Source organism: Amphibalanus amphitrite, unplaced genomic scaffold (assembly GCF_019059575.1).
Source record: "Amphibalanus amphitrite isolate SeventyFive unplaced genomic scaffold, NRLGWU_Aamphi_draft 001721F_arrow, whole genome shotgun sequence".
NCBI classification, from domain to species: Eukaryota; Metazoa; Arthropoda; class Thecostraca; order Balanomorpha; family Balanidae; genus Amphibalanus; species Amphibalanus amphitrite.
In genome coordinates, this window is record NW_024883214.1 from 1 (window position 1) to 18,683 (window position 18,683).

The window sequence follows — 18,683 nt, forward strand, 5'->3', positions numbered from 1 at the left end:
TTGACGTGAGTCGGGAGGGGAGAGGATAGACGTGTGAGATGGGATAGATTGACGTGAGTGGGGGAGGGGAGAAGGTATAGAGTGAGACTGATGGAGATCGACGTGAGTCGGGAGGGGAGAAGGTGCATAGACGTGAGATGATGGAGATTGACGTGGTGGGAGGGGAGAAGGTTGTAGACGTGAGACTGATGGAGATCGACGTGAGTGGGGAGGGGAGAAGGTATAGACGTTGAGACTGATGGAGATCGACGTGATCGGGAGGGGAGAAGGTGCATAGACGTGAGACTGATGGAGATTGACGTGAGTTGGGAGGGAGAAGGTGTAGACGTGAGACTGATGGAGATTGACGTGAGTCGGGAGGGGAGAAGGTGTAGACGTGAGAGTGATGGAGATAGACGGGAGTGGGAGGGAGAATAGACGGCGGGGAGGTGAGAGGGATTGACGGGAGAGGGGAGGAGAGATGGACGCGAATGGGGCGAGGAGATAGCCTATCTTCTCGCCCCACTTGCGTCTCTAGGTCTACGCATTCATACTATAGACTGTAGACTGTGAGAGAGGTGATAGACAAAGTATCCAGAACACGCATTTTATGCTATCGTAGTGACCACACCTGCTCTGTGAAGAAGCTGTTCTCGCCGAATACCTTGACATGTGTGATGGACTGATCTGGTACATCTACATACGTGACGGTACGATGTCTAATGAGTTGGGCCTTTGTTCAGGTCTCGGGCCTCAGCGACCCGATGCCATTCGGATGATAATGGACGAGTCGAACCGGCCTCGGCTCACCCGCGTTCAGCCGTACACCAACGGCGACAGCAACTACGAGACCGTCCACTTCATCGACATACGCAGCAACGACAGCAGCATCCTTTCCACCTCAAGTGAGATGACACACCTTCAGTGGCACAGCAATAAGTCATTTGATGAGTCGATCGTTCGACTATTTCTATTTAGTGTTAGAGCGATTTGCGATAGACTCCGCTTTGCATGAAGTGATGTGCTCGGAGTGAACTATGCTGTGAGATCGTCATCTGATACCCCGTGCACTTCCACAGTGCCTCGGACGCGGAGGCCACGTTCATGTCTGGGTGGCGCGAGGTCGGCGGGCGGCCGCCGACGACTACGATGACGCGTTCGTGATCCCCCACGAGCTGGACGAGAACCACTGGTACCTCAGCCAGGCAGAGCAGAGGGTGAGCCACCACTGGTACATACTTCAGCCAGGCAGAGCAGAGGGTGAGCCACCACTGGTACATACTTCAGCCAGGCAGAGCAGAGGGTGAGCTACGGCCCGCGCACACCCGGGGCGCTCACTGTGACGACAGTAGAGAGCTGCTCAGTTCATCAGCCAGTTTTTTTTTTTGCATCATGCATACATGTGATACAAGTATGTAGTATAATAATCGCTTGGACGATAGAGCCAGTATGACAGAGGTCGTGTTCCGAGCAGCACGGGCGGCTGACTGCCGGGTGCGGGATGTTCAGAAAGTGGCCACGGAGCGGCTGAAGATGAGTGAGCAGCTCACGGACGAGCTGCGGCACACCGTGTTCATCAACAACGAGGCGGTGCGCGTGCTGGGCGGTACCGACAGTGGAGCATCGTCGTCAAACAGCAAGGTGACGCGCGCGAGCCGCGGAGCTACGGACCTCTGCCAGTCACAGAGCCTCTGCACAAGTCACCTAAGGCTACTTTCAGATGACTTAACGCTGATCTGTGACATATCTTATGGACGAAATTGTTAGTCCGAGAAGCGCATTTTCATTTTAACTTCGTCCTCATTTTAGAATATATAGCCTTACAATTGGGTTGTGACGATATATTTATGGTGAGCTCATCTCTCCTAACCGCTCCCGGCAGTGAACGAGTCCGAGATAGACGTTCCCGAGCAGACCACCAAGGCGTACGACTACCGCAAGCACTCGACGCCCAGCCCGTGGCAGTTCGCCAACCTGAGCAGCTACTCGGTGCGCATGGCGACGCCGGCCTGCAAGTTCTGGAACGACACCACCCAGCAGTGGGCCACCAACGGCTGCAAGGTCGGCAGGACAAGCTCAGCGAGACATTGTGTGCCATTGCATTCCAATTCTGGGTATAATAGCATTAACCCTATCCTGGCGGGGGGGGGGGGCCTCAGGAGCCCCCCCTGAGGTTTTTTGGTTATTTCTCCCAAACGCGTTGAGCTAGGAAGCTCAAATTTTCTGACTTTTCCTAAAAGGCTTCTACGCAACATGTCTGAAAATTTTGAGTTGATCTGACCTCAGGTCAGGTCACCAGAGGCGGTTTGGTGACCCTACCTCAGAAAAGTTTGCAATCACGCCAGAGCTAGAGTTTTTGACCGATCAATTTCTTCTCTTCAGGGTTTAGTTAGGGTACCAGTATGTGCAATTTGTATATCTCGGAATTTGATATCGGTGACCTAAGGTCAGGTCAATTTCGCGACCTCCCCATTATAAGTCAATGGGGGAAAATCAACTCCCTGTTTTACCACTAAAACGGGTCGGAATGGCCCCATATACCATACATGACTTCATATACGATCAACCTTCACTACCTTGAGGTCTGTTTTGCTGTTGGGCAGCTGTGAGGTCATGTGACGTCATCAAAGGTCACCAAAGGTTTTTGGCCAATAACTCGTACAGGAACAAGATACAGACGCGTGGATGGTCTCATTGTGTTCAGCTCGTCAAGACGCATGGAATGATATACATGATGACCTCGAGGTCACGTGACCTGAGGTCAACCTTTGACCTTGACCTTTCGAGGTCAACATATATTATTCGATGCGGATTGACGAGAGGATCACGATGATGCCCTTAGTTTGTTCCTATCTTGACTAATTCGAAAGTTATTCGAGAAAAACTCTCTCCATATCTAGCGCCGCCATTTTGACTTTTTCGACCCCTGTGACGTCATCTTTGACCTGACCTGAAAATGACCTTAGTAAAAATTGTAGATCTTGGCCGTGCGTATCCGATGCCGTTTACCGCTTGTCGCTATCTTGATTCGTTCTCGAGATCTCAGGGGGGGGCCGAATCGGCCCCCCCCCGCCAGTTTCTTGTCCCGGCGGAGCCCGCCAGGAATAGGGTTAAAATGTAAATTATAGTCGTACTGGAGATGCTAGTTGACTCTTAGTAGGAGGTCACTTATGCATCTATGACCTATGTCGTTGACGTTCTCCGCACATTGACTGACCTCTTAATTTTGTTCCTGATCGAAACTTATTGGAAAAAATGTTCTATTTGAATGGCATAACTTGAGCAAGCCTTGCAAAAATGGAACCATAATTTACGGTGAGAATCAAGACGAGCATTGCAGCGAAATTACCGGTCGCCAGTCAGCAACACTCGGTGCAGAAACTCGCTGACACTCTGCGCTGCCTCCCTCTCCCTGGCATTTCTCAGGTGAGCCCGCTCACCAACACCCACTTCGCGCACTGCCTCTGCAACCATCTGACGGCGTTCGGCAGCGACTTCGCCGTGCCGCCCAACACCATCGACTTCGCGGCGGCCTACTCGAACCTGGGCGCCAAGCTGCGCGACAACTTCGCCGTGCTGGTGTTCGTGTGCTGCTGCGTGGCCATCTACCTGGTGCTGGTCGTCTGGGCGAGACGCATGGACCGGCGCGACGTCCAGAAGGTCAGGGAGGGGTACCAGGGGTCAGTGGGGGACAGCATTAGCCGGCGCGGCGCATGGACCGTGGCTACGTCCAGTAGGCAGACAGACTGGCCTGTTTGTTGCAGTGCACAGTGGGGATTTTCCGATCTAGCACGTATTTATTCGTAGAGGGCAAACCATAGGTAGAATTGTAGCCAGATTGTGCACAGATGTTGGCTGGTGTGTCCTGGTGAGAATTTTACCAAAATGAGAATTTTACCTGTAAATGTGCATAATCAACATAGTATAGGGGTTCAATTGGACCCCCGCTCAGCCGTTTGGCCCCTGATCAAGCTAGAGCTTCGCGGAAAAGTCAAGCGTGCCTCCTATGACGAAATTAGGCTGAATATATCTAATTTCAAAGTCCAAGGTCATAAGCTGCCTTTCCAAGTCAGTACCCAACTAAAGTTGGGAAATCGAGACCTCTTGAAACTTCGCAAAGTTAGGGTGTTACGGGGTATTTTGGGGTGCTGATCACGAATTTCATGTTAGTTTTGATCACAGACGATGTCTTTATGCATTTAGGCCAGGTCGGGTCAGGTCAGGTTAGATCAATTAGTAGGCGTCCTGCCGGCCATCCATAGAAGTGTCACCTACTACTGATAGCTTCGTAACATGGAACGAAGGCACTAGAACTACTTCGTAAATATTCAAATGGCTGCTAAAATCGAAATCAGCACCAAAAACTACCCTAGAACAAGTAAAACTCGAAAAAGTGAACCAAGGTCATCAAAAGGTCAATGACCTTGACTTGACCTTCACGTGACCTTGACACCCACCATTATGCATGGCACCAACATCATTTCACATATTTGAACGTTTAAAACCACAAAAAGACTGGAAACCGCGGATAATATGAGCTGGCATACGCCGAATCGCGATTCCGGCCAAACATGGTCTCGAGAAATATGCCACAGGTCAAAGGTCAGTTGGGTCAGAGTCATGAAATTTTTAGGTTAGATGTAAAATTGATGATCTCGAGGGTACCGAAAGTTTCGGCGCGATCGGCCGCTTTTGGCGCGAGTAATTTGCGGAAAACCAAGGGGTTTTATCCGACCCCTTCCCCCTCCCCTCCCCACAAGTGCGATGGTTAATAAGGTTACGGTATGTATAATTTACGCTTGTCATCCTATTCCTAATGAATGTGTCTCAGAAAATATGCATCATATAAATCACGATGTAAAATTATTCGCCTATGTCCGGAACATACCTATATCGTGTTGTTTGCCCTCGAGTGGGGTGTTAAGATACTCTAATGTGAATATTCCGTGTTCAGGCAAGTTTCGGCAGCCAAACTAGGCGTTGTCTTGTGCAAGAAAGTGGCGAATTCGATAGGATATATTTCGGAGTGGAAAAGTGTGGAGAACATTGTTGATTTCCTACATTTATTTAGAACACCATTCCTTCAATATGGTGTCTGTAAGGTTTTTTTGTAAAGGGCATTTTTGTGACCTTAGTAAGGTTGTGGCATACTTTCTGTTTGCCATTCCATTCCTAATAAAGGTGCCTTTCAGACGATATGCAACTTTGAGACCTCGCAAGATTAAAACCAACAGGACAGGACAATGAAATTGAGCTATACTTTCGGGCCTTGCTGAGCCCATTGAGTAATCACATGAGTGTGAACTTTGGGCGCATTTTTCCTAGTTTTGCTGTGGACATACAGATAAACAATGCCATATATGAAAATTCAGACATTTCTTAGCCCTACTGACACAAAAAATAAACAAAAATCAAAAAAAAAAATTTGAATTAATAATCGCTAGATCGGAAAAATCCCCACTGTGCAGTGGGGGGAATGATGGCCCTGTCTGTTCCAGTGGGGAGTGACGCCGCTGAGCGATAACGCCGCCGACGAGCGCTACCTGTACCAGACGGTGTTCACGGGGATGCGCGGCTCAGCCGGCACCCGGTCGCGGGTCAGTCTGGTGGTCAGCGGAGACAGGGACGACACCGGCGTCCGCCGGCTCACCGACGGAACCTCCCGGGTGAGCGGCCGCCGCCGGCCGGGCTGCAACAGTGCCTGTATCAAACTGTAAATGGCCAAATTGTCGGACTTTCAATTACCGTTGCTGTGATATGCTGTGCTTTGTCGCTAGATACGAATAAGTGTCCCATCAGCTGTTTTGGTTAGACAACTCATTCTATTTTTCCGCACTGACTTGTCCATCAGCCTCATGCATTTTAGGCGTGCCCTGTGAACTCCGACCTAACCTATCCGCCCCTCGCCACCCACCTGAACCGCGTCTTCCTGGCCGTTCGCCAGGAGCTGAGCCGCGGCTCGGTGGTGCACTTCCTGATGAGCACGTCCGGCCCGCTGGGTCACCTAGACTACATCCGCGTGTGGCACGACAACTCGGGTCCGGGCCGCCACGCCGGCTGGTACCTGGACAAGGTGGTCATCAAGGACCTGCAGACGGACGCCGTGTGAGTGGGCCGGCCGACTGGGGCTGCCGGGCGGCGGGGGTAACTGCGACAGTCGCAGCGGGGGGTAACAGCGACAGGGGTAACTGCGGCAACCACAGCGGCAGGGGGTAACACTGGAAAAGGAGAGACCCGTGGACGGGGTTAGCCGCTGTTCAAACATTTTGAATTAAAAAATAAAGGACGCTTTTTGTGGGGTCGCGAAAACTACCGCAGTTGAACAATGGGCAATTTTTGCTTGACTGGGAGGTTTTGATCATACGATTGATAAAAGTGACATATATGGTCTCATTACGAGCGAGCGAGCGCAGCGAGCGAAGCGAAGTCTTTTCAATATACGGAAAAATCTCAGTATGAGCGGCCCGGCCCGCCCCGGCCCGGCCCGGCCCGGCCTGTAACGCTTTTGAGAGGCTTATATCTCAGCAACCGCTGGACCGATTGGCCTGCGGTCTTTTTGCTGGGTAGCCCCATCCCTTCTACCCCGTATTTGACTACTTTTGATGCATTTCAGTGACCGTCGTGGCACGTGCCACGTGAAAAGTCAAGGGTGTTCAAGCAGTTTTGCAAAAGTAGTGATTTTGAGAGGCCCATATCTCAGCAGCGGCTTGAGCGATTGTCTTGCGGTCATTTTTATAGGGTAGCTGCATCCCTTCTACCAAAGGTCGGATACTCTTCATCTATGTGAGTGACCCCCACTGCACGTGCAAAATACAACAATAAGAGGGGTCAAATTTGTTCCCATTTCAGTAACTCGGTAATTACTGGGGCGATTTCACTGAAACTTGGCATACAGGTAGGCACCCACCAGGCAATGCATTCCCATGTGTTGCGGTTAGGGTGCTACTGCACGTGCGCACGTGCAGGGGGCGTTTCCAGATCTCGAGAACGGCTGGGCCGATTGCGCTCAAATTTGGTACACGGTTGGGGACCGGTTAGTAGGGTGCCGTGCAAAAGTCACTTTGGACCCCGTTTGCACGTGCGCACGTGCAGAATGCCGCTTCCAGATCTCAGGAACGGCTGGGCCGATTGCGTTCAAATTTGGTACACCGCTAGCGACCGGTTAGAAGGGTGCTTTGCACAAGCCCGTTGGAAGCACCCTCTCGCCATTCTGCACGTGCAGGGCTCACTATCTCGCTCGCTCGTTCTTCGCCCAAAAGGCGTTTTACTGGTACATTATATGGTCTCTTATACATATATGGTCTCTTATACCTACATTAGACATCGGCTATCGAGTATCCTGGATCAACGTTAGGCATTATGCGGTGTGACCTGACCTGAACTGGCCCGTTGCAGTTCGTTTTTCGTCTGTGAGCGCTGGCTGGCGGTGGATGAGGACGACGGGATGATCGAGCGGATGGTGCCGCGCTCGGGCCGCGAGGAGATCACCTCCTTCTCTCAGCTTTTCTCCAGCACCACCAAGAAAAACCTCACCGACGGACACCTGTGGTGAGCGCCGGACCCCCGCACTGTGGCGCGGCTATCACAGTCTGGGGATGTATGCTGAAAGTTGGTTTGTATTTTTAGTTTGTCTACAGCGTTTATTATCTCTTGCCACGATGTTTTTCCTTAGGTCGCACTGGACATATATTAGTTTTTATTTCGGTGATCCACATTGCAGATTCCTTGCCACGATAGATGCATGACTCCTGAGAAAAGGGGCGATAAGAAGATCGCCTTACTGTCTTACCCTCTGTGCCGCATCGCACGGACGCATTGCGGCACAGTCTACCTACCTCAGTGGTGTAAAGACATGGCAAATCCTCCTCTGTTACAACGTTTTAAATGCCTTTTTTTGCGTGCAAAACCTACTACTGAATCAGAAATAGACCCTGGCTAGCGACAAGGTAGCAGGCGAGCCTAAATTTCGATGGTCGTTCGATCCCGTCACCTGTCCGCCGACGGCGCCGCGCGTGTCGCAGGGTCTCCATCTTCGTGCGGCCGCAGCGGTCCAACTACACGCGCGTGCAGCGGCTCTCGGTCGTGATGGCGCTCATGTTCCTCACCATGTGCGTCAACGCCATGTTCTACAAGACCGAGCCGGCCACATCCAAGACGCTCAACCTCGGCTTCTTCCAATCACCACCTTCCAGATCTGGGTGAGGCTATTATAACTCATTTGGGAGGTTACGTCTATCAAACTATCAACGCTTTTATTGGGGTCATACGTTTGCTATTCACATATTGCGTTAGGTGCTTGATGCTCATATCACTTATCATTAAATTTTCACCAATAATTTTTTTTTTAAATTAATGTCGGGGCATCTCCCTGTCTCAGGTGTCGCTGATCGGCTCGGTGATCGTGCTGCCGCCGTCACTGCTGATCGACAAAATATTCCGGATGTCGCGTCCTCGCCGCAGCGCCGCCGAGCGCCGTGCCGAGCAGCAGCTGGAGCGCGTGCGGCAGACGTTCGGCGGCGCCAGGAAGGCCAAGAAGAAGCGCTCGCTGCCGCACTGGTGCGTCTACGTGGGCTGGCTGCTGGTGCTCGGCGCCGCCGGCACGTCCGCCTTCATGGTGTTCTCGTACAGGTGAGTGGCGCTGGAGGGGGTGTGGCTGTCATACTGAGCTGACATGATGGCTCGACATGTCCCTCCGTTGGAAGACGATCAGCTAATGTTGATAGATAGTAGACACCGGACTGCTATTTTAATTCTTTTTTGTCTCGATTTTCTCGTATACGGCTAACCCAAGCTCAATCATCGGTTTGGACCACAACGGCAGTCATGCTTTTTTTAATGCGTACTTATACATCTCTGACCATCCGCTCTCCCTGCCCCCTTACCCCGTGTCGGCAGTCTGCAGTGGGGCCGGGACAAGTCGCTCAGCTGGCTGAAGGCGATGCTGCTCTCCGTGGTGCAGAACGTCTGCTTCATCCAGCCGGCCAAGGTGTTCTGCGTGGCGCTCGTGTTCAGCATCCTCTGCAAGAAGCCCGACACGGAGGCCGTGGACGACGAGACCGCCCTGGAGAAGGCGCTGCCGGCCGACGACGAGCAGTTGGTTGGCGGCCGGCCGCGGTCAGGTGCGTGCTGCACGAGCGCTGCAGGGGGGGGGGGGCAGAACGGCTAAGGGGCGCTGTGAGCGGTGCAGGGGGGATGGAACGGCTAAAGGGACGCTGCGATGGGTAATTTGGCCACTGCTTAGAGCTTCACTAGAACTTTGTGAAGTGATACAACTTTCTCACACACACATTCGAACTGAGTTAGACAAAATAATGTCTAGCCTGGCGCATCTTTTTTCAGGGAGACGAAAGAAGGTGGCGGCTATCCCCATCGATCACGAAGCTTTGGCACGAGCTCGCCAAAAACGCTTGGAAGAAAAGGAGATGCTTCTCCTCATGAAACAGATGTGTACTTACATTCTGTTTTTGTTGTTTCTTCTTTTTCTAGCGCAGCAAAATCGAAATCCAAATGCATTTCTTATCAATAACAACTTGAAGAATATGCTTGTGGATTCACGATTTACGTCGGTGAGTAGTTTCAATAAATGTTGTGATTTTTTCTATTGCTATTTTAACATACGTTATATAACATTTATTTCATTTAATTAAACATTGTTTTTACGATAAACCAGTGCTTCATCGAACCCTTTTAATTTATAGGTACTTTATAAACCCACGAGTGTTTTTATTTTGGGACCTTACAAACGCCCGCTGTGGTCCCCTGCCGAGCCCCTGAGCCCCTCACGGTCCCCGTCCGGCGCAGATCTCGCTGCCGCGGCACTTTTACGCCTGGCTGAGGAGCACCTACGTGAGCTCCGTGTTCTGGGAGGAGCACTACAACGGCGATCGTCTGGCACCGGCCGACCGGCCCTTCATGGCCGACATGGTGACACTGCGCCTGGGGCCGGCCAGAATCCGCCAGGTCCGCATCCAACCCGGTCAGTGCCGACGGCGCTCTCAGCTGAGGCGGGTGTGTTTATGTTTTGAACTAAAGATAAAACTGCTGCTGATCTGTCCGCTGGCGATGCTGTAGGTGGGCTATGGTTTGTTCAAAGTCTTTACCTAGGAAATGATATGACGCAAATATTATTCGCCGGCCATTGCTCGTGTACCGAAGTGAGTGAAATGTGAATGGTGGCTCCTGTTTCCAAGTGCGGTAACATGTCTCGGTCTCCGTTTCAGACCAGTGTAGCGTCCCAGGCATCATGAGGAGCCTCCACGACGAGTGTAACGTGGAGTACTCGTGGACGAAGGAGGACAAACAGCCGTACAACGTGTCCTGGGTGCCCGTCAACGTCACCTCCAAGGAGCAGCTGGACAAGATGCAGTCTCCCTGGGTCTACAAGTCGATGATGGATCTAGACGGTGAGCAACGGTCGCAGCGAAAGATGACATGACGGAGATGATCGCTTGGTCGAGGTTGAATGTTCCACGCTCGCATACCGTCGCTTCGCTGGGTACAGAGTCTGGCACTTCGCCCGACTTCTCCCTCCTACTCCAGGGGCGCTATCCTGGGTCTGCTACCCGCCCTGACGCCTCACTCTCCTCCCACTCCAGGGGCGCCACACTGGGGTCTGCTGAACACCCCTCCCTTTCCTGCCACTCCAGGGGCGCCACACTGGGGTCTGCTGAACACCCCTCCCTCTCCCCCGCTCTAGGGGCGCCACACTGGGGTCTGCTGAACACCCCTCCTTCTCCCCCACTCCAGGGGCGCCACACTGGGGTCTGCTGAACACCCCTCCCTTTCCTGCCACTCCAGGGGCGCCACACTGGGGTCTGCTGAACACCCCTCCCTTTCCTGCCACTCCAGGGGCGCCACACTGGGGTCTGCTGAACACCCCTCCCTTTCCTGCCACTCCAGGGGCGCCACACTGGGGTCTGCTGAACACCCCTCCCTTTCCTGCCACTCCAGGGGCGCCACACTGGGGTCTGCTGAACACCCCTCCCTCTCCCCCACTCCAGGGGCGCCACACTGGGGTCTGCTGAACACCCCTCCCTCTCCCCCACTCCAGGGGCGCCACACTGGGGTCTGCTGAACACCCCTCCCTCTCCCCCACTCCAGGGGCGCCACACTGGGGTCTGCTGAACACCCCTCCCTCTCCCCCACTCCAGGGGCGCCACACTGGGGTCTGCTGAGCACCCCTCCCTTTCCTGCCACTCCAGGGGCGCCACACTGGGGTCTGCTGAACACCCCTCCCTCTCCCCCCACTCCAGGGGCGCCACACTGGGGTCTGCTGAACACGTACAACGGCGGCGGCTACCACGCCGATCTGCTCGGCTCCGGCGCGCAGACCGAGCGGCTGTTCGCCGAGCTCGAGCGGCACGGCTGGATCGACAAGTTCACCCGGGCCGTGTTCATCGAGTTCACCGTGGTGAACACGTACGTGAACCTGTTCAGCCGCGTCTCGCTGGTGGTCGAGTTCAGCAACTCGGGCAACACGTTCAACTCGTACACCATCACCACCTTCCAGCTGTTCAAGTGAGTGCCGACGGCGTCAGACATCACGCTCGGGTGTTATAGGTGATCGTTTGGGGCGGTTTTACCGAATGCGAGATTCTGTTTCAGCGACAGGCTTGCATCATTGCGATAAAGATGTCATCATCAGGTTTGATGTGACTTACATAAGCTAAACCGGCTTTTCGTGTCCGCAGCTACGTCGGTCCAGACGCCATTTGGATCATGGTATGTGAAGCCATCGTCGTCCTATTTGTCCTGTATTTTCTCGTCACCGAGATCAAGAAACTCCAAAAGGTCAGTCTGCGGGATTATTTGATGATACATGCCGATTCTGTCCTCTGATGTTTTTCTAGGAACCTGCGTGTGTTCTAGAGAGAATCTGAGGATGCTCCCGGAGCATGCCTGTCTTTGCTGTTTCTCGATCTATCCATGAACGTTTATGACACATTCCTGTCCCGACCGTTTCAGCAAAAGATGGCGTATTTCTCGGAGTTCTGGAACACCTTAGAATTCATCAAGCTCATACTGGCAATAACAAGCATTGCCATGTATGCGATGAAAAATATATATGTTCACGTCGCCCTAGGAAATCTTTTCGAAAAGCAAGGTAGGTATACAGCGCGTTTTAATAAAAGTAAAATGGACGAGGCACTATGTAGGATAATTAGAGAATCGACTCAACCTAAGATGTGTAACTGCTTCGGATACTGTACCATTGGAGATGGATTTTATGACAAAGAAAGCTGAGCACTTGAGTAAACAAATGCATGGCTACCAATTTTAGAATCTAATTGAACTGCTCTGCCCCTATTCGGTTGGTTTGTCATTGCCATACAAAAGTAAAAGAGCGTACAGTATTTGTATTTACATTCTAGAATACAAATGTGAACATTGCGGCACAAGTGTAGAAGTTCTCTTTCTATAACATCGCCCAGCACCACCAAGTCTCCTCACAAAGACCGGCTGTCAGTAGCCCCTCCTGCCCACCTCACCCGACAGGCGAGTTCATCAACATGCAGCGGATGGCTGCCTGGAACGAGACGTTCGTGTTCCTCATCGCCTTCGTCTGCTTCGTCTCCATCCTGGAGGTGATGCACCTGCTCCGCTTCAACGCCAACATGTCCATGCTGGCGCTGACGCTGAAGCGCTCCACCAAGGAGCTCGTCTACTTCTCCGTCACCTTCTGCATCACGTTCCTGGCGTTCGCCCAGTTCGCCTTCCTTGGTAAGAGCGCGGAGGCAGACGCGGCCGGAGGGACAGTGTAGACGATGGTGTAGACGGTGAAGGCGACGGTGGCGATGATGCTCAGGCGGTGAAGCAGGGCGGGGCGAAAGATGGAGAACGCCAAATACTCGCTCATTGCGGCAGCTTTGCCAACTGTCTAATGCCAATCACGCACACACAGGGACAACGTCAACTAGAACGTATGGACACACGAACACAAGTCACACCACATGTGTAATCAAAGACACGGTTGATCACGACTCTTCCAGAGTCCTCTTCTTGCGTCGGTCAGCGCTATCTCTGGTCTCCTTGACCAGCCAGCGGCAGCGATATTCCACGCGGTAGTTGGATGGGAACTGGTAGCGCACAAAGTTCCTCATGTCTCTGACCTGGTGACTGGAGAGAGGGCCCGATGGCCCTTCGGCACAGCCGATGCTGTCGTGCTGTAATCCTCCCCTGGCCTCGCGCTTTGGAGGAAGATAGACTATCATTATCATGCAAAGAGACAGCGTGAAAAGAATTGAGAACACTATGATTCCAACTGTAAGATATTGGCGTGGTTCAACTGTTTTTGTTATGAACGGGCCCGCTTCTACGTCTTTTCTTCGAGCAGAATTCATCCTCGCGTAGTATTCTCTTGACTTCCTTTCTGTTGTACGTTCTGTATATGAGAATAATGTACAGAACACAGACAATAGCTAGAATGGTTGTCACGAGAAAGTAACCAGCTTGAAGTACGGCTCCTAGTCCCATTCGTCTTTAACAACTTCCTGTGCCTGCTGCAAAAGCATTTCCCTTATGCCGCACAAAGTAATCTGTTTTCCGAAAAAAAAAAACAGGTTTGAAGTCTATGAACTCTAATATTGAATTCGTTGTCTAGGCCCTCTTCGTTATTGTCTCCATTGTCTCTGCTACCAACGGCTTGTTCCCAATGCGAAATAGCGCTGAAATAGCAGTTCTCCCGCTGAGCTCGTGGGCTTCAGGCTTGCGATACCTCCGCAACCAATTATTACATCAAAATGACGCTCATTCAACCAGAAATATAAGCGGCATTATATTTCATTCTGTTATGTGACGTGACACGCAACCAGCAGTTTCGACATACGACAATGCATACACATCCCACAATCCCACAATCACCAAACAAGTAGTTTTATCACTAATATAAAACGGACAAAAACACCGTCATCATGCCTAAGTGACGCACCTAGGCAGGCATAAAACCTCTATGAGCGGTCAGCATTGGGACGAACTTTGGAATTATTTGAGGTGTAATGTCCCAAATGTTGATGCATTGATTGCTTTGTCTATGTCTTACCTATAAATCTGGGTTTTCTGTTTCCAGCATTTGGCACCAGCATGAATTTGTACAACAACTTCATGTTTACGGTGGAAAATCTCTGCACCCATCTGCTCGGTAAGTTTTGTTACGTTGCAGTCTAATGTCTATCAGGAATTGATTGAAAAAGAAATGTTAAAAAATTCAGCGCACTTGTAATATTGCTGTGCTTATGCACAAGTGATGCATTTGATGTAATTAGCATGCATGGTTGTAACGTATTGCTACTTATTAACACGTACTTTTTACTCATTGCACGCCCTATTTTGCAAGGTACGAGGATTTATGTACGAGAACCACCCTCTATCATGCAAGATCACGACTGAGAGGCAGTGTTGAAATCTATGATAGGCGTTCGCCGTTCTGTGTACATATTACCGGTGTCTGCTGATTTTGGCAGGCGACATTGACTTTGAGACGATGTACGAGACGCACGGCGGCCTCGGCGTCTGCTTCTACCTGGCCTTTGTGCTCATCATGACGTTCATCGTGCTGAATATGTTCCTGGCCATCCTGGGCGACTCCTTCACCGACGTCAAACAGGAGCTCAAGGAGGCCCGGAACCAGTACGAGCTGCTCGACTTCTGCAAGGGCATCGTCATGGTGAGCGGCAAGTGGGAGGACTGCCCGGGAGCGGGCAGGGGAGGGGCACGGGCAGGGGAGCCTCCCTTGTGTGGACGAGGCTCGTCTAAACCGCTTCCTCTATGTGCCTGCCATTGTTTTGAGTGGATGTTTCAGTGATGTTCACTGGGAGACAGAACTGCCGGACAGCGCCCACTGGAGATCGCTGTGGTCCGTGTCTGTTCAGTCAAAGTATCTGACCGTATACCGCGTTCGGCAGGATATGCTGGGGATGCGCCGTAAGCCGGCTGCGGGTCTCGACCCCACGCTCCCCGCCGTCCCGGAGGACGATGCCGGGGCCGATGGACCGCGGGAGGAGCGGCCCGCCGCACCCCGGGAGGCCAGGAGCGCCAAGGTGGCGCCCTCCCCGGTCACCGGCGAGGCATACGTGCCGAGCACAGCGCCCTCGTTCCTCGCCCTGGGCGTGCCGGCGGCGGCCGCCTACCTCCCAGAGGGCGCCGCTGGCGGCGCAGAGGCCCGTCCGCCGGGCGCTGCGGACCTCACTCCGGTCCACCGGCTCGGCGGGGCGCCGGATGACAGCCAGCCAGCAGATCAGTGAGTTATACCTATGTTTTAATCCACCCTCATGTGAAACAGGTACATCAGAAACATGCTGTAAATGCTAAATAGTTTTACTCGTAATTATTTGACATTTTTTTTTTTGTTAAAACATGTGGTCTCGATAACGATACCTCGCAGTTGTTTATTTCAGCTAAGTCATTTTCAGTGACTAACATCACGGACACATGCACACTGTATGTTGATCACCATTCGACCTCCCATCTCCCCACCACGCAGTGTCCCAGCCAGAGAGGTGTCGGCGACTGTCCGCGGGTCCCCGGCGCCGGCGGAGGACCGGGACGGGCCGGCAGTCCGGGCTCCGGTCGAGGTGCGGGTGCACTCGCCGCCTCCGGAGCACCCCGCTGACGCTCCGGAGGGCGAGGAGGCCCCGCCGGAGGCCGCTGCTGGCGCAGAGACCCGGCCCGATACCGCAGGAGGCGCCGAGGGAGGCGCAGCCACAGCAGTTGTCGCAGAAGGTGCAGAAGACGTGGACACAGAGGCGGCGGTGGACGGTACCACAGACGGTTCTGCTGAGGCTGCCACTGCCGCCGCAGACGCCGAGGACGGCCACGCGAGGCTGGGTCGTCTCAGTGCGCGCTCCCAGCAGCTGCTCCGCCAGATCTGGCACATACCCACACCCACAGCTCAGTCCGAGTAGGACCGAGCCGCCCGTGCCGCCGCCGTCCTGCCCCCTCGCTGTGGCGGTGGCGCCGGCCGGGGCCCCTCCCCGCCCTCTGAGCTGCCCCTTCCTGATGACCCAGCCGAAACTGGTCACCGACCCGCCCCGACGGACGGCCTGAAGCACCCCGATCCCTGATGACCTGGCCGGACTTGGCCCTGCCTCCTGATTGTCCCGTCAGAGACCGGATTGTGAGAGATGTCATCTGTTAGCTCACCGACACACAGATTCCAGGCTGACAGTGATGATCCGCTCACACTGAGTTCGCCGCTGCGTGGGCGACTGTGCAAACCTGTTCGAACGAACGCTGGACGCACGTTGGTGACTGTCCATCCATACCGACCCGTGGTGCTGCGCCGGTTTTGACGGGACAAGTTGCGCCGCTGGCTGCTATTGACCGGGTCACAGTGACCTAATTACCGGCACAGTGACCCGTGACATGTCAGTAGCAGCAGCGGCGCGACACGCGTGCAGAGTTGATGCTTTAGTGGGTAGGTAAAAAGACAATAAAAATCTACAAAACAGGCTCCAGCTGGAGAGCATTGTGATAACAAAACGAGTATTGTTCCTCAGAAACCCCGAGAGGGATATATGTATATTGCAGATATATATTGAGTGCTGGGAACTGGACTATGTTAGCGCCGAACTCATTGTTGTAGTTGTTTTGTTTTCTGTCACATTACAAGTGCCTTACTAGTCAATTATCACACAAACCTCGGCCGAAACCATGTACTTACATCGGATTGTTATAACCTATGACCATTGTGAGCAATACACGAGTGAAACGCATTGATATGGGTCGTGTTATGTGTTGACAGCGAGATAATGTGCTTAAAAAAGTGAGATAACCCGCGCCCCAGTGGCGGTCTCGGCCAACTTCGCCCTAGTGAGGGGGGGCATATGTTACCACCCTGCACCCACCTCTAACTCAAAAACTAAGAGGGCTAGAAAGACGCAGTAAAAAGCAGTCGATAGCTCTTAATACGTACGTTTGAAAGTATTTCGGTCATTTTTCACCTTAGAGCAATATTGGGGTCACCAGAGGTCATCAAATGTCAAAATTTGCAAATTGTCATTATATTTTTCAGAAAACATGCCGCTATCTCAGGAAGTATGGTAGCTAGAAAAACGCATGGAATAGCAATCGATAGCTTTTGAACTCTTCTTTTGAAAAGGTCATTATCAATATTGTCCTCAGGTCAACGGTTTAGCCTCCAGAGGGCAAAAACTCCAAAAATAGCTATTTTTACGAAAAGTGTTTTTCGACAATAACTTTCGACTACAAAAAACCACGAAATTTCTTTTGCCAGAATCGTGTTCCCCTCACCGAGACGCGTCGAATGAACTATAATTTGACCTTGAAAGGTCAACTTAAAAATTTGACCTCAGGTCAAGGTCATGACCTGACCGGAAAAGGTTATGTTGCATATCAGTCGATGCGTCTCAACAAGACAAACACAATGAGACCATCCCCAGCGTTCTATCTCTTTCCAATCGCGAGTTATTGGCAAAAAACTGTTTGTAGCCTCAAATGACCTCGGATGACCTTTCTAGAGGCTATCAGCAAAAATGACACCTTGGTCATCACGAGTGGACTAAATCATTGTGATTCTGAAATATTTGGACTGTTCCTATGCGTTCACACGGATCTAGAGGCATTTTCATTTTTCTCCATTGACTTGTAATGGAAAGGTCATGCCACTGACCTGACCTTAGGTCACGGATATAAAAAAATCCGAGATATACAAATTGTAGGCTCCTATAACAGCATGCAATCCACCAAGTTTAAAACCTTTCTGACAAACACTGCAGGCTGGACATGATTGCAAACTTTTTTAAGGCTTGGTCAGTTAACTTGACCTGGTGACCTGACCTGACATGACCTGGGGTCAAAAATTTCACACATTGTCCAAAATTGATGTACCAAAAGCTACCCCTAGTGGCGCGGCGCTACGCGCCGCGGTTTTTTATTCACACGCGAAAAACGCGACAGGGTGGTAACATATACCCCCCCCCCCCCACTGGGGCGAAGGATAACCCACGCACCGACGGGGGTCCACGCCAACTTCACACCGACGGGGGGGGGGGGGGAAGCGGATACCTGCATCCCCCTGTGATATCTCGAGAACGAAGCAAGCAGACGACGTTAGGCGGCACGGGCGGACATCGATAGCAGCGCCTCTATCGGTCACTAGGGAAAGCTGGGCTGTAGGCGACGAAATACCGGCTGAGTTGTCACACGTTGAATAGGTTTATAGACATCAGTCTTGTGAAAAAGTTGAACTTTTGCCTTCAATATTTCTACAGGCAATTTTAGAAGTGTCTTCACATTGATTACAAAACCGTTTAGATTATTGTATTAACTTCAAGCCTTCCCTATTGTTCTTGATGATGCAGGAACTATTTCTAATTAGTGTTTCTAGCTTAGTAAAAGAACATATTGTGCAAACGATGATAAAAGCATAAATGGAAGATTTAAACGCAATTTTCTCTAACAATTAATGGTAAATTCTCTACACATCAAGGAAAAGGTGCATGCTAACTGGTAATGTAAAGTTCTTGGGGCCAGTTGTTTTCTTCTTTTCTTACGTCGCCCCAATGGCCGCGAATACACTTGTGATAACACCTATCGACAAATGGTAAAGGGCCTGGGATACTGGCGGCAAGGTCTACAATTTTTACCTTTTAGTGAGCTAATTTTCAGGTCAGGTAAAATGACGTCACTGTGTCAAAATAGTCAACATAGCGGTGCCAGAGGTCAAGCGAGTTTTTTCGCGCTTAACT

At 51.8% G+C, this 18,683-nt stretch overlaps 1 protein-coding gene across 1 annotated transcript; it reads left to right on the forward strand.

Moving 5' to 3' along the window:
* Nucleotides 1–1,595: 1,595 nt before the first annotated feature.
* LOC122374827 (polycystic kidney disease protein 1-like 2) lies at nt 1,596–16,692 on the forward strand. Its single transcript, XM_043353817.1, is given in 21 exon segments — nt 1,596–1,620; nt 1,862–2,040; nt 3,406–3,639; nt 5,478–5,645; nt 5,924–6,084; nt 7,375–7,527; nt 8,001–8,151; nt 8,154–8,177; nt 8,357–8,607; nt 8,875–9,098; nt 9,319–9,545; nt 9,781–9,955; nt 10,200–10,382; nt 11,232–11,496; nt 11,670–11,769; nt 11,944–12,082; nt 12,475–12,699; nt 14,045–14,116; nt 14,439–14,641; nt 14,880–15,214; nt 15,458–16,692. Coding segments are annotated over 20 exon segments (3,777 nt in total). The 5' UTR covers nt 1,596–1,620; nt 1,862–1,974; the 3' UTR covers nt 15,879–16,692.
* The last annotated feature ends 1,991 nt before the right edge of the window (nt 16,693–18,683 follow it).